Here is a 15,043-nt window from a genome sequence, read left to right on the forward strand (position 1 = left end):
CTTCATCTGTCCATGTCTTATGCTACTTTTTAATTTTTAATGTTTGTAGAAAGACGCTTGTTTGTATTGAGTAACGACCACAAACGCATTTCTATCTTTCCTTTGATTTATCTATTAGTACATACATAAGTACATGTCTTCCGCTTACAAACAACTACTCCTTGTGTTAAATCAACGTTTTGTCGTCCATTTAAAGGACTAAAGTGCAACTTTTTCTTTTGGAAAAAATTTGAAGAATTTGATAGAACATCTTTTGGGGTAGATCCGAATACAAAAGACTGCCGACATTTGATCAAATTTTCACCCATCTACTCGAATCCGCAAAGGTTTACAAGAACAGGTGACTTCCCCTCAGCCTCCATAGCACTTTCAAGAACGCATTCCTCGTCCAGGTACCTAATTGTATAATTCTTTCTAAGGAGACGTAATGTACGAATATATTTTGAAGAAAACTATAAGAGGAGCGTGTACAATTTTCCAAGGGATACATTAGAAAGGAAACGAGTTTCAGATGTACGGCTTGTCCCGAACAACCTCCATTATGCCCCGGGTCTCAACAAAAGGAACTGTTTTCTACCAAATACCACCCTGAAGAGTTTATTTTCATTAGGGAAATAAACTCTTCGTCTATTAGAATTGTAGGTAATACCTATACGTATTTAAAAACTTGGAAAATCTTGCACAAAATAACAACCTAATAAAAAAATAATAGAAAACTTACCAGCAAACATTCATTTTGTGAACTGCTGTCCCTGTTACTTACGAGGGTTAATAAATCTTCGGGGTCGAAATTGCCGGAGGTGAATCTTCCAGGGGCGAATTTACTTGGGGGCGACTTTTCTTGGGGGCGACTTTTCCGGGGCGAATTTTCTGGGGGGCGAATTTTCGAGGGAGAATCATCCTACAATCAAAATCATACACTCTAATACCTTTTTTATCACGGTATGTTTCCGCGACACCGCACCTTTATCATTATAGAATGTACAGTGGGGTAGAAATATTTTTTGTATACTACTTACCTAATACTCAAAAAAGGTCTTTCTACATCAAATTTCACTACTTTCAATGGCTGTACTTAATGCAAAGTCTCCTTTATAATTTCATAATTTTAAAACCGCGAGTTATGGGCGATCTGTATATGAGCAGTGAACGGTTGCTCAGTTACACAATCACTCAAGGAAGCAAAGATAATCCATGTAGCTAGGTATTGTACTGCAAGAGTTACAACCCTCTCATCAATATGTGTAAGTCTCGAGTTTACAAATCCACGAGAAGACTTTTAGGATTTTTAGTTCATATTTAGTGTCCTGAGGGTATTGGTGCCTTTATGTACCTTTAGGGGTTCGTGTGTCTTTAAAAACGTATATTAAGTGTGTATTTAAGGATCCTCAAAGGGTCTCTAAAAGAGCTTTTCAGGTTCTTTCTAGGTTTTAGAGAAACTTTAATGGTTTTTATAACCGTTAAGAACGCTTAAGTGTTTTTTTTATGAGCCTTGAAGACTTTTCAAAATTATTGTTTTCAAGTGACCAAAAATTTTCAAGAATCTTCATAAAACCTTTCTGAAATTGTGTACCTAATAGCATTGAATAAGTAATATTACTTATTCAATGCTAATAGTCTTTAAAACGACTGAGTATTTTGTTTGTTGGCTTACAAAGGAAAAGACAAATGTTCTTATTTATAGAAATGTATTAAATGAAATGATAATAACAAACTACAATACGTAGGTACATAGAATAGACGCATTGAAGGATTAAAGAGTTTTTGTTCCTGAAAGAATGGTTTAAAGCTCGAGGCTTGCCGAGGGCTTTAATATTCTTGAGGGAACAAAAACTAGTTTAATCCAGTGTTACCTACTTATACTATTTTTTAAATAAAAATTATTTATTCAATAATAGACGGGCACCATTGCTTAGCAACTAATAATGAGGGCGCCAACACCCAACAACGGCAATAGTACAACAAGTTGCATAACTGCTTAACTATACCATTGATTATACTGTATAATCAATGACTATACCATTTTACCATCATTGTTAACTTTACCATTACTTTACTATTCCATTGTATGTAATAAATATACAATGACTATTCAGATTCACTATACTAACATGTATAAGAGGAACGAACTACCTTTCCTTACTAACTATAAACAGAGTGAATTCGACCTGTAACTTTTGATGTATAGTAGCCCAATCTTGGAACTGTTTGAAATTGTGGATTCTACAGGCCACATTCTATAAGAAAATGTTTTTTCCCGGTCGATCACAGACAATTTTTTTTTCTGGCCTCAAAAAAGGCAGTGTATAACCTTCCTTTTTTACCAAAAATCGACTGCACCATTTCTCGGGAAAACACTTTTTCTTATTAATTTTGGTGCGTAGAATCCAAAACAATTCGTACTTTTTCGATTAGACTTCTCAATCAAAAGTTATATAGACTAGAAACCAATTTCGAAAGGGCTGTAACGATACCCTTGCAAATTATTTAAAACCAAAAGCCTCAAGAGCAGGGCAAAGGTTGATTTATGAATCCACCTTGAGTAGGGGTCTATGGGTCAAATGCAAATTTTTATGTGTAGAGATTAAGAGGATGTCCGCTGGATGGTGTGTTGTCTCCACTGTTGCGGTGCCTGCTTGCCTAGTGCTAGACTGAATCCTTTGCACTCTGAACGTGGGCAGAAGGATACGTGGACGAATTCGCGATAGTCATAACTGGCCAGATTAGGAAGGTCATCTGTGTCCTCACGAGGCACCTGCACATTGGGCTTGTAGGAGCTTCTTGTTAAAATGAAAAAGTTCATTTTTAAGTATTTGATATTGAGTTAGGACAGTCATCTGGAACCGGAGAGGAGGTGTAACTTAGGCTAAACAGGATCCTGTCCTTTATTGAGAGGAGCCAGGCTCTGAACCTAATTGTGAAAGAAAGGCGGTAGGAACAATGGTCCTTTGGTGTGCCCAAGTGCTGCCTGGTCGAGCTCCCCTTATGAATAGAATAGAAAGGGCTTAAGAGCATTCAAAATCATGAAAATAATAGGCAATACCAAATGAAATGCTTTATTCACAAATTTTGTATTTTATGTAAATTCTAACAGAAAACTACCCTAACTATTGCTTCTTAGGCACAGCAGATCGAGCAAATACAACAACCAACGGCTTCTCTTTCAAGACATATCCGTTAGTCTCTTTCAAAGCTCTTTGTGCCATTTGCACAGAGTCAAGTGTAATAAACGCCTGGCCCTTCATTTTACCTTCCTGCATTAACCTTATGTCAAACTGACTTGGATGATCTTCATCGCTATTACTTTCGATGTACCGTCTAAATATAAACTCTAAATCCTTAACCTCGACCGTTTTTGCAATGTTCTTAATATACAACCTGCATGTCGGCGCACCCGGGTGATAATTTTTAAACACCGCCAGCACACTCAATTCCTTATCTGGTATTTTATTCAAACTAAGATCTTCGTCACTAATCACAGAGCTAACGTTGTTGGTTGTTTCGCTTACATCCTCCACCAGTGGAGGTGACTTTGTAATCGGTTCCATAATACCGATCGAGCCAACATCTTCCGTAATAGGAACAGTTTTATTCTCCAAACTATCCGCGGATACTTTCACTTCAATTTTCTTTTGGACTTGCATGTCGACCTTCTCGAAGACATCCTCGGTTTTATTATCAATCAGCCGCGCCTGCTTCTCGATTAAGCTGGGCGGCTTTATAAACTTCGGACGTTTCACCGCCTTCTTCTGGGTCATCTTTCGCTTTTGGGGGATTATCTCCTTGATGTTACTGGTTTCCGGGTCACTTTCGAGTTCGGACTCTGAACTGTCGGTTTTCAATTGTGTAGGTTGTTGAGACGGTTGTGCGACTCGCTGGACGGTCTGCGGCGGGTCTGGAACATCGGAAAATGGAGGGGGTAGATTCATTCGATTCATGAGATGTAGAACTTGCGTGTAAAATTTCGGCACAGAGAGCAAAGCGTGCGCAATGTTGTTGATTGTGGCACGATTCGGTTGTGGATATGCATACTTTAGGTGGGGCGGAGGAGGCTGGTTGAACGATACGGAGCTGTTCAGCGCGTTTAATCGATTCAAAAATGATTTGAAGTGTGTTGTGTTGACCGGCTCGGAGGTTCTAATTGGCTTTTGCCGTACCTTGTTTTCTGTTGGATCCTGATCTGCAAACTCAATACAGAGTCTCGAGTTTAGAATGGAGACCTGATGTAAACGCAACATTACACTTTTCGCAACTTCTTTTGAGGTAAACTTGGCATAAGCTGTTGATTTCTGTTTAGCGTGAGAGGTTAGTATTTTGACTTGACTAGCGCCAAAGTGGCGAAGGAATTCTTCCTTTTCTGAATTCGAAAGGTCGTTTGAAAGGTTTTTAATTCGTAAAGTGTCATCGCAAACCATGTTTAAAACTTTAAATCTGAATTGCAACTATTACTGTTCTGTGATTGCAACTGAAACCAATGATTGTGGTTATGTACAATGTACAGATCAAATAGCCTACTTTAGGTTTAAAGGAACTACGCATGTGAGATTATTACTACTTTCAAATTTTAAATATTATTTTTTACAAATTTTTATAAAATATTTAACTTTATTTATTTATAGTTGCTCTTATCCATTTCTCTGCCTTCATAAAACATACATAAAATAGGAATGTAACAAATTATTAAGTATTCTTTGCTATTAGATCAAGGAGCATGTATTATGATCCAACATTTAAGAAGATATTTTAATCTTTTTAATGAATGTCTTGCTCGCAGATATCTGGCATGTACCTATAAGACACTTGGACTTGTTTAAGAGTGTTCAACATTTTTTTCTAAAATACAGAACTTTTCATTACGAGACAGGCCATTAAAAGCAATTGAAGCAGTCGATATGTTTTGTAAATCGCCAAAAAGCCCCTCTACTTTTGAAACTTTTAGATTTAGAGGAAAAGGTAATGTATGGCATTTAACTTGAAAAAATATTGGTAATACTACTTTTACATTAGAAGAAGTTCACGCGGTTCAAGTTTATAGGATTTTCTTTCATCAGTAGTTAAAACTATGGTGCTCGGGAAAACTGACTGCTACTGAACTGGAATAGGTTTCATAAAAGACGAAAATAAGCTCGATTTCAGAGGATTGTCTCCAAAAAAGTCAACAATAAATACCTATTCTAAAATCCAAAATTTTCTAATATATATGGTACTTTTTATTTCCAAGTCAACACAACAAAAATATATGGCAGTCTTATCTAGAACATCTCAGGATAATTCAATACAGTAACTTTTAAATTAACAATAAATAAACTTAACATTGACTATAATGACTGGAAATTAAGTACGAAAATCTGAGATTATCTTACATGTACCTTCATAGGTGGCAAAGTGCATTGCAGTTGTAAACACCGCCTTCCAAAGACTAGGATATAAACCTTTAAAAAGAGCAAAAGGTCCTTCTGTTCTTAATATTTTCCTACAACAGTCGATCATTCCTCTACAAGAAAACACAGCACCGAACTCCTTACGATGCTCATGTACCCCTTGAATTTGCATTCTTTTTTTTACTAAATCAAATGGATATATAAGAGTTTTTGCAACCAACCCGGCTAAACTCCCCGCTACCAAATTACCTGGAAGTGTATAGGTATTCTGAGCGATATTGAAAAATGCACGATACATATTATCGAAAACCCTATAACTGAGAAATTGCGCACCAGCATGCGGTGCTACTTGAATAAAAGTCGGTAAAATACCTCTGTACAATACCAAAATACTTTCATTTTTTAAAATGTATCTAAAAGCGTCAATTACTCCAGAATACAACCTTTTCTTTTCCCCTTGGGCTACTAATCGTGTCCGAACAACATCAAAAGGAAATGATGCAAGTGTAGCGCTACATCCTGCAATCGAACCACAGAGGAAAGTCACTATAGGCTTATACCTAGTGTCTAACGGAAGCAATTTCGATTGATTCATTAAAGTATCAAAGCACCAAAACTGTACCATCCCGTAGGTGATCGATAACAACTGGGCCGGAACGTGCCCCTTCCATAATGCCTTCAGACCTTCCTCTTTCGCTATTAGGGAGGTGGCTTGCAAAATTGAGTGATACTTTGATGTCCTCCTGTACGAAATTGGCTCGACTTGCAGTTGAAACCGAATTTTGATGACATCCAACGGCTGACACGTAGCGCGAGTTAGGAATCCTGAAGTGGCGCCGGCTATTATTAAATCGTAATGGCGCAGTTTCTTTCCCATATTACCCTCATTTCACAACCTAGAATAAATTAACCAAATAATAATAGGGCTTTTCCTGCACACTTACATTCTGTACATTTCTGTAATTTTATACTGCAGAAGGATGGTAACTGATAGCCTTTAATGGATTCCCTTAATTGTTTTACACAAGTAATTTGTAATTTATGGAATATCATGGGCCAAATTTGGATTTATTCGAATTTATGTAATAAGTAAACAATTCGCCATTGACAGAAGTAAGTAGTTGCAATGTGCGATGATAGTAGTTCAAAAACAATACCAGTGGCGGAGTAGTTATAATCACATCCAGGGAAGGGGTTGCGGCACTCGCCGCCAAGTACATTTAACAGGTTCATGATTATATCTACATACACGTGGTGAAGATGAGCAGATGTGACAGACTTCGAATCCATCTTCTGAAAGTCGCGTGGCTGTCAATAAATGGGGTACCTAACAGTAGCCGTGATGGCTTCAGATCGCTCATTTCCAGGTTCATTAAGAGTTTTTAAGTCGTTTTTTAAAAAGTGTCATTATCATCCGTTTCGGGTAGCATATATAAAATGTGTCTGTCCGACTTGAGGGAGAATGTTGCGGTACCAAGTGGTATCGTTATCGGTCGTCAAAATGGAAAATTTGCGCCTTCTAGGTGGAGATTTTATTCCCATGCAGTTCAAAAATGTAAGCAGAGGTTATGGAAGCTATTCGGCGGCATGTGATTGATCAAAGTGTAGTATCTGTTCTTATCAACTTAATTATTATTTGGAATCGTCAAATACATGCACATGGACCGTTCCGTCCACATTTGTGCATTTTTTTACTTATGAATGAAGTATAGAGCGCCTATAAATAAAGTGTGGAACACTCAACCATTCACCAACAAGTGCTGTTTTTTTTATATGCCTTTGCCATGAACTTGTCATGTCAACTAATGAACGGTAGCATTGTCGCTACTATAAAATAATAAAGCATATGGCACACAAAAAATGTGTAAGCCCACACTTGGCATCCTACCTAAAGCTGTGGTATAAAATGGGTATAGGGAGCAGTCAAGGAACTCTGTAGAAGCCTAGGAATCAAAGAAAGTCCCGCCGTACTCCAATAGTCCCAGAAAGGAAAGAAAATCTGAGTAATTCTTCGCGATGGAACCGTCCAAACATGTATTTTTCTTACGAGTAGGACCTGATGCGCTGATTATCTCAATTATCGTGTAGCAGGGCGACCTACACCGTCCTACCAATAGGAACCTGTAAAATTAGGACACCAAACTTCATTTGGCAACTAGTAAACGCAAAAATTTGGTGTAGGCAAACATTACACGCATCGAAAAACTTTCCAAAAAAATGACATAGTGTCTACCCTTTGGCTACATCCCTATTGTAAAGTATTTCCAGACAAATTCACAGATACGCAAACATATTAAAATTAATACTAGCTATCATTTAGAGATCTTCATTTTTTTTCATATCATTTTTATGGCATCATACTTAGCACTCTCCCAAGGAGTAATTTCTTGCAGGCTGCCTTACTTTTGCGTCATTGCTGAGTCAGCAATTGCAATTAATTTGGTTTAATTCAAGTCACAAATACTAAGCTTGAGTCGTTATTTTCATTTTCGCGAATTCCCAGATACTAATACACACAAATCAGAATTTTAGAGGCACTTTTTCCAAATTTCAGAGTTTATTTGGAAAAATGTTTGAATTTTTTTACTTAAAGTGGCTTATTTAAATCCTACCTGAAAACTTTCACATATCATTCAGGAAATATATTGATAAGTAGCTGTACTCAGTCAATGCCAAAATTAGACTACAATAAAAGACCTTGGAGATAAACATGTGTTATAAAAACAGCTCACCTACTTTTAAAATATATATTGAACTGGTCCCCAAATGATAACAAACCCACAGACCTAGGCTTAGTACATATTAATATACACTTATATACATATTTATGTTGTATGGAGTAATTTCTTTGTACATTATTTGTTTAAAAACAGTTCATTTGAAACGTTAATCTTTTAATAGTCTCCGTATTAATATCATTAATCGATTAAGATAATCACATACAGTAAAAGGTCTGTCTTTTGTCATATTTTAGAGAGAGCAGTGCCAAACTCAAGTTTTTCCCGGGAAGGGGACACAAAACAAACAAATATATACTAGCACACGTTATACATGCAAGAACTAAAAACAAAATCCATCTTATGGAATTAAAAATATTGAAAATCACAAACAAAACTAGTAATAAACATACGCTTAACACTAACTATAAAACATTATTTTAAAAAAGACAGATTACAATCATAGCGATTATTTATATGTATGAAAATATAACTCGCATATTGTAGACATTTTTTCTATTAAAAAAAACTCTTTACATCTAATAGGTAAATTGCAATGCAAACAAAAAATAAATATAACTAACAGTGATACAAAAACAAAGCTACCATTACCTACACTAGTACGAAACAATCTAATAACTATTAAGTGTTTTTATTAACAATTCGGTTTTAATAAATGGAAAACTGATGGCAAGCAAATCACCTCATTACATCAATGAAGCAAATAGGTCGTGACATATTATGTAAAGTGTTATCAAAAATGCGGATAATGAAATGATTAGCACCCTTTGAAATAAACTCGGTAGATGCGCTATGTTGATCACATGAAGTTTAAAATGGAAGCGATGAGGGTTAATCCAGCATAAATCGGTCATTAAGCTCTGCTTGAGACATGGAAGACTTTAACCTATGATTGTATAGAACTTTTCACATAACAAACAGCTTATTAAAATAGACATGCAACATACATTAAGGCCTTTTAGTCACATTGGCACAATTTACATACATTTAATATAATTTCTATACATTTTTACAATAACTGGTAAAATCTGGAATGCTGGAACGTCAAGACTTTTTACAGTGCTCTAATGATGAATGATGTTAACTAATGACATAAGTCTTTTTTTCATGAGATCTGCTCTCATAACGCATTATGATTGTAATTACAACATACCTGGAGGGATTTCACAGCTGCTTCATCCAATTAATCTCTCCTCGACTTCTTCTTCAACTTCCTAGGCTGCTTCGCTTCAGCCCACACATCTACAAAGTAATTAATTTCCCAGCAACAAAATAACGGCAGACGCTTACCTCCCAATTCATCGTAAACCGGAGCCATCGGCTCGATCTCCTCAACCGACTTCTCCTTTTTCTCCGGTTCAGGAGGAACCTCCTTCTTCGGTTTTTCCTTCGCGACGTTCTCTGCCTTATTCTCCTTGTTCTCCTCCTCTTTCACGGGTTTCGGTTTCTTCTCCTTCTTAGGACTGTCCTGCTTCTTCTTCTTGTCGTTCTTCGATGGCACGGTCTCCCAGTTACCGTCGTCAAAGTCGGAGGGCTTTTCAACCTTTACATTCTTCTTGTTCTTCTCCTCGACCGGGTCGACTTTCTTCACTTTCACTTCGGCCTTCTTTTTATCGGCCGCCTTTGCCGAGTCTTGCTTCTTCGCCTGCTTTGGCGTGTTGGGTGCTTCCTTCGTCGGGGAATGCTTCGTCTTTTCGCTCTTTGTCTCGGATACGGGGATCGCACTACCGTTTGCCGTTTTCTAAAATAAGCCGACCATATGTTAGTGGCAAATGTCGACGTTAATAAAGAAATTGTAGTTACCTTGTCTTTTACCTTTCGTTGTTTCTTTGCGCCCGCTTTTCGTTCATCGCCGACAACTGAAAGTTTATCGAATGATGGTTGTTCAGATGGTTTAAAGCCAAAGGTAAATAGCAGCGTTAAAGTAACAAGTACCAACGCTACAGGTATGTATAACGCAAATTGGTTGTTAACCAATTCGGTAATTAGCTCCATTGTCGAACTTATCTATAATTAAAGTGGAAACAGGAACACCGTGAGTTAAATGTGTTAATCCAATCAAGCAATTTTGGTGACGCGGCCGTGACGCAACACAAAACAGCACATTTGTACTGTGCGCATGACAAATGAATCCAATTCAATCTAATACCAACTTAAAACGAAACGAGTTAGTGACTTTCATTTTTCACTACATCGAAGACCACAAACGGCGCTCAATTTGAAATTATGACCACAGGACACATGTAGATGGACACGACAAGGAAAGCAAAAACGGAATCGGGTAATCAAAGTACAAAACTCACGAGATAAAATTAAACACGCTTTTATCTTTATGAACTGGTATATTACAAGAAAGTTGATCAAATACTGATAACTATTGAACGCGATAGTGTTCTCACTATCTCTACATGAGGAACGTAGTGTTTTGATTTGAAATAAATAACAATGAGTCAAAATCGTGGTCAAAATATATATTTTATTTTTCGACTAATGTCCGTTTGCACCAATAAATTTAAGCGGAGCTTAGCGTAAAGGCGGCTCCACACGCAACGGAAAAACCGAATGCAAGCCTTGAGGCGAACCTAAATTATAGGGGGTCTTCACACACTACGGAATATACGAAGGCCAGCCTTAAGGCACGCCAGTTTCGCGCAAAAATGACGTCGACAGATAACGTTCTTCCTGTTGTTGGATTATTGTTAGCTGTCGAAAGTAATAAAAAAAGAGTGAAGCGAAAGTTCTGGACTAAAGACTGGTTACAGAAAATGGAATGTTACTTCCATGTAAATTTATTAAAAGACCTGAGGTTCAGTCCGAAAGATTGGCACAATTATTTGCGGATGGATGAGGACACATACTTAAGGCTCTTATCATTGGTGACGTCGATCATTTACAAAAAGGACACCATAATGAGGACCGCAATTACACCTCATGAAAGATTGAGTGCCACATTACGATTTCTGGCTATAAATTCCTCTTGTTTTTGCTTTGCACACAAAACTACACCGTGTGTCAATATGACATTAAACAAAATATATATTTCATATGGAAACTCATATTTCTTCTTAAAAATTGTTTAATTTTAAATGTGTCTATGGCCAGGTTTAGTGGTTGACACACGGTATACGTATAGGGTATAACGGAATCGCCTCAAGGCCTACCTCCCATCCATCCACACAATACGATCGGCCTTGGGGCGCTATAAAAGAAGAGGCAAATCGAATGAGATTTTGTATCGAAATTTCCGGCCTCCAGGCGTCAGATGCGCAGGAAAACCTCAACAGAATTCTCCATACACACATAGAGGTTTTCCTTGAGGTCTTGCGCCTCGAGGCATGTCTTCGGTTTTTCCGTTGCGTGTGGAGCCGCCTTAAGCCTAGCTTAAAATCCATGGCAAAGATTATTGAGACAATGGTTGTCATGGATTTTAAAGCCCCGCTTAAATTTGTCGATGCAAACGGCCATTAGCCCCGCCAAAATTCAACGCACACTTAGCCAGTGTTTCTCCAATCTCGTCCAGAAATCCTCGAGCTCCTAAAAATAGGTGCTCAGGCGCTCTATTAACTCGTCGTTTATATAGAAAATGTGTCTCATTTGGAAATGTGAAAGTCTGACAGATCAAAGCAGGTGGATAGGGAAGGGTGGGGGGCGTAATTCATTAAAATCGCGAATCGATCAAGGAGAGAATCGACACAGGAGCCGTTTCCAAGATGCCTAATGGTTCTCTCCGACAAACTCCTAGCCCAGCAACTATATCTTGACAAAATTATAAACAAATGATAATTCATTTAAATAGGAACAAATGTAATCGCATGTAGTTATCTGAGATTAGTAAATGAAATATGAAAGAGAGATGTAACCCTTTTTTAGCGCATTTCCACAAAAAAAAAATGCGCTATTGTGGCCACTTTGTCCGTCCGTCCGTCCGCTCGTTTTGCGACGCTACTAGTTCTTTATCTTAAGAGCTATTGTTCTACTTTTTCCGCTATTTGGTTCGTTATGGTGTCGAGTCTTGTACCAAGGAAGGAATTTTTTCTGTACCGCTTACAAAAAAAGGTATTGTAAAAAAACACAAAAAACCGTTTTTTACATGTTCCATAATTTTACACTTTTGCCGTTTATTAACGATCCTAGAGATCGTTTATAATTTTGCATTGCTATCTGTCGTCTGCCTGTTGGTCTGTCCGTCTGTTCCTTTGTCTGTCTGTTCATCTATCTGTCCGTGTGAACGATAACTTTGTTTAGAAATGTTCGATCGCTTTTACATCTCCGTTAGTTATGAACTGAATTGCATGAAATGCAATATGGGCATAGCTTTAGCCATATTATAATACGCAATGCCAAAAGTTGGATCGAATCGATTCAAAATTCACAGTGCCCTTTTCGCATCTCGACCATTTAACAATTGCAAACTTTTTTGCTTATAAAAAGTAATTTGAATGAATAAAAAAGGTTCTTTTCTTTCGGCCTCTTGCGTGTGTTGAAGTGAAAGGTTTTGTAGGTGAGTAGGCTCAAACCAGCCTCGTTTAGTTTATTTTTAATTGGTAATCCAAATATTTCGGACGCAGTTTGCTGTCCTTCCTCAGTGGGACCACTGGTAAAAGGTTAACGGTTAGCAAAATAAAATTAGATAAACAGACAAGCTTACAATTGTGTGCACTAAACACGTCGTTAACAAAATGGTGTGGACGCCTCCATTTCTAGGTGAACAGATATTACATCAACAATTACTGAACAAACACATTAAAATTTTTTGGGTAAAAGTAAATAAATAATGTCATAATTAAACTCTAGAATTACAATTCAATTTACCTGAGACCCAGACGTATAAAATGTCCTGATACTGAGCTTGTCTGTTTATCTAATTTTATTTTGCTAACCGTTAACCTTTTACCAGTGGTCCCACTGAGGAAGGACAGCAAACTGCGTCCGAAATATTTGGATTACCAATTAAAAATAAACTAAACAAAGTCTGGTTTTTTGAGCCTACACACCCTACGAATCTTCACTTATTTGAATGAAATTTGATACATAGGCACTTGGAATAAAGGAAAATCAAACGCCAATTTCAAAATTTGGTTTTGCGCATGCGCAGTGCCAACTTTTTTTATTTATGGAAGAATTTAAACGAAATTTGATACATAGGCACTTGGGATAAAGGAAAATCTAGCGCCAATTTCAAAATTTTATTTTGCGCATGCGCAGTGCCAACTTTTTTATCTATGGAAGCATTTAAGTGAAATTTGGTACTTAGGCGCTTGGAACAAAGGAAAATCTAAGATTAGTTTCAAAATTTAGGTTTGCGCATGCGCAGTTCCAACTTTCTTATTTAGAAAAGCATTGAAATGAAATTCTTCTCATAAACTGAAATTGAAGTAGCACGTCAAAAATGGATTGCCCATGTGCAACGCTATCTTTCATATTTGTGGCCGGATTTTAACGATTTTAACAGAAGTTGCAACTTACAAATGGGAAATGAATGCAAGTGGAAATGCGCTTTATGTAAATCGTTTACGATTACTTTTTAACTTGTTTTAGATCATAGCAGTTCCTTACGTTTTACAGTAAATTTCAACAATGCCTTCAGTAAAAATGATTTAAGGTATGTATCACTTTTAAACGACTGCATTTACGATTCTTAATTTTACTATATCTTCCTGAAAGAGCAATGTTATTAAAATAAATAAATGGAAACTATTGCAAATAATTATCTTTGATCAAAATTTTAGTTTGACTGCAATTTCTAGTAAAAAGTAGCGACGAACGATCAACAAACAGATAAAAAATTTACACTATAATAATAAATATATCAATAACTAAAACATTGAATGTTAATGCAATGAAAACTCACCAACAATTATTAAAACTTTATTTTGCAAACTGTATGTATAAATTTCCATTACAACGTGATACATTTTTATAAAATCTCCTACAAAACTCATTTGAGCAAAACAAACTGGATGACAAGCGTATTCGAATCCTTATAATGCACCATTATATTCAGAATTAATAAGAAATTATGGTTTCTCCCCAGAATTTTTTTTTGGTGATTTCGATTTGGACTTTGATTTCCCTCGCCCTTTTCGTTTACTTTTTTTACGCTTTGAACGCGATTTATGCTTGGTTTTCTTTGGCTTCTTTTTGTCTTTCATAAAATCGATATTTACCTGCTTGGTGGGTGACGCAACTGGACTTTCCGCAATTCGCGTGAAATATTCGTAGCTGAACTTCGTACAAGCCTTACCTGCAATTAAGCAACTAAATTTCTAATCCGCACAAAGCGCCTTTTACCGTTACAAAAGTCTTCGCCGCACTCCTTACACGAAACCACACGCATCTCAACCACACCGGCCTTGTTTTTCGTTTTTCTAATTTGTGGATCGGTGGCAAACGCTCGTCTATCACTCGCCGCGGTTTTCAATTCCATTTTCCCCAGCTCCACCAACCTACGGCGATAAGTACTAAGTCTAATTCTAAACTAACACTTACCTACTAACCTCGAAAAAAAGTCTTCATCGACCTTTGATTTGGGTCGAATCGTCGTTAGCATCTTCCAATCGATCGTAATCGTAACCAAATCGGCCAGCTTCAAAATTCTCATTTCGGGCGGGATGGGATTTTGAAACAAGTACGGTTCCTTAAACACCTTGTAGTCCTTCTTCCCCGTCTTGAACTTAAAATCCTTGTCCCTGATCTTGATATCTTCAACGCGAACCTTCTCCGCTTTCATCTTAAAATCGGGCACCTTATCGTAGAGCCTTCTAAACTCTTCTTTGTTGGTGGGTATCGATTTTGACAAATCTAAGATGGGGGCCGCCTCCTTCTTCTTTCCAAAAATGTCGTCTAATTTCGCCATCTTTTGATTATGTATCTAAGCAGTCAATAATTATATTTGGTGTATTCTACAACTGTCAAGTGCTGTAT

The 15,043-nt window shown here is 37.1% G+C and overlaps 4 protein-coding genes across 5 annotated transcripts; all 4 read right to left on the bottom strand.

Moving 5' to 3' along the window:
• Window positions 1-3,067: 3,067 nt before the first annotated feature.
• LOC116173827 (RNA-binding region-containing protein 3-like) lies at window positions 3,068-4,480 on the bottom strand. The gene has a single exon (XM_031491538.1). The coding sequence runs from the start codon at window positions 4,413-4,415 to the stop codon at window positions 3,108-3,110; it is 1,308 nt and encodes a 435-aa protein (XP_031347398.1). The 5' UTR covers window positions 4,416-4,480; the 3' UTR covers window positions 3,068-3,107.
• A 746-nt stretch (window positions 4,481-5,226) lies between these two features.
• LOC116173719 (mitochondrial thiamine pyrophosphate carrier) lies at window positions 5,227-6,529 on the bottom strand. 2 transcript variants are annotated; one of them, XM_031491384.1, is made up of 2 exons: window positions 6,335-6,529; window positions 5,227-6,277 (listed from the first exon to the last, which is right to left on the bottom strand). In XM_031491384.1, the coding sequence occupies exon 2, from the start codon at window positions 6,256-6,258 to the stop codon at window positions 5,335-5,337; it is 924 nt and encodes a 307-aa protein (XP_031347244.1). In that variant the 5' UTR covers window positions 6,259-6,277; window positions 6,335-6,529; the 3' UTR covers window positions 5,227-5,334. The 2 variants fall into 2 exon arrangements, with proteins under 2 accessions (XP_031347244.1, XP_031347243.1); XM_031491383.1 differs by having other exon boundaries at window positions 6,326-6,529.
• Window positions 6,530-8,116: 1,587 nt separating this feature from the next.
• On the bottom strand, window positions 8,117-10,227 carry LOC116173721 (neurofilament heavy polypeptide-like). Its single transcript, XM_031491385.1, has 3 exons — window positions 9,923-10,227; window positions 9,410-9,860; window positions 8,117-9,361 (listed from the first exon to the last, which is right to left on the bottom strand). The coding sequence occupies exons 1-3, from the start codon at window positions 10,112-10,114 to the stop codon at window positions 9,303-9,305; spliced, it is 702 nt and encodes a 233-aa protein (XP_031347245.1). The 5' UTR covers window positions 10,115-10,227; the 3' UTR covers window positions 8,117-9,302.
• Window positions 10,228-13,973: 3,746 nt separating this feature from the next.
• LOC116174822 lies at window positions 13,974-15,006 on the bottom strand. Its single transcript, XM_031492817.1, has 3 exons — window positions 14,617-15,006; window positions 14,411-14,565; window positions 13,974-14,363 (listed from the first exon to the last, which is right to left on the bottom strand). The coding sequence occupies exons 1-3, from the start codon at window positions 14,973-14,975 to the stop codon at window positions 14,137-14,139; spliced, it is 741 nt and encodes a 246-aa protein (XP_031348677.1). The 5' UTR covers window positions 14,976-15,006; the 3' UTR covers window positions 13,974-14,136.
• Window positions 15,007-15,043: the final 37 nt, after the last annotated feature.

Source organism: Photinus pyralis, unplaced genomic scaffold, assembly GCF_008802855.1.
Source record: "Photinus pyralis isolate 1611_PpyrPB1 unplaced genomic scaffold, Ppyr1.3 Ppyr1.4_LG6, whole genome shotgun sequence".
NCBI classification, from domain to species: Eukaryota; Metazoa; Arthropoda; class Insecta; order Coleoptera; family Lampyridae; genus Photinus; species Photinus pyralis.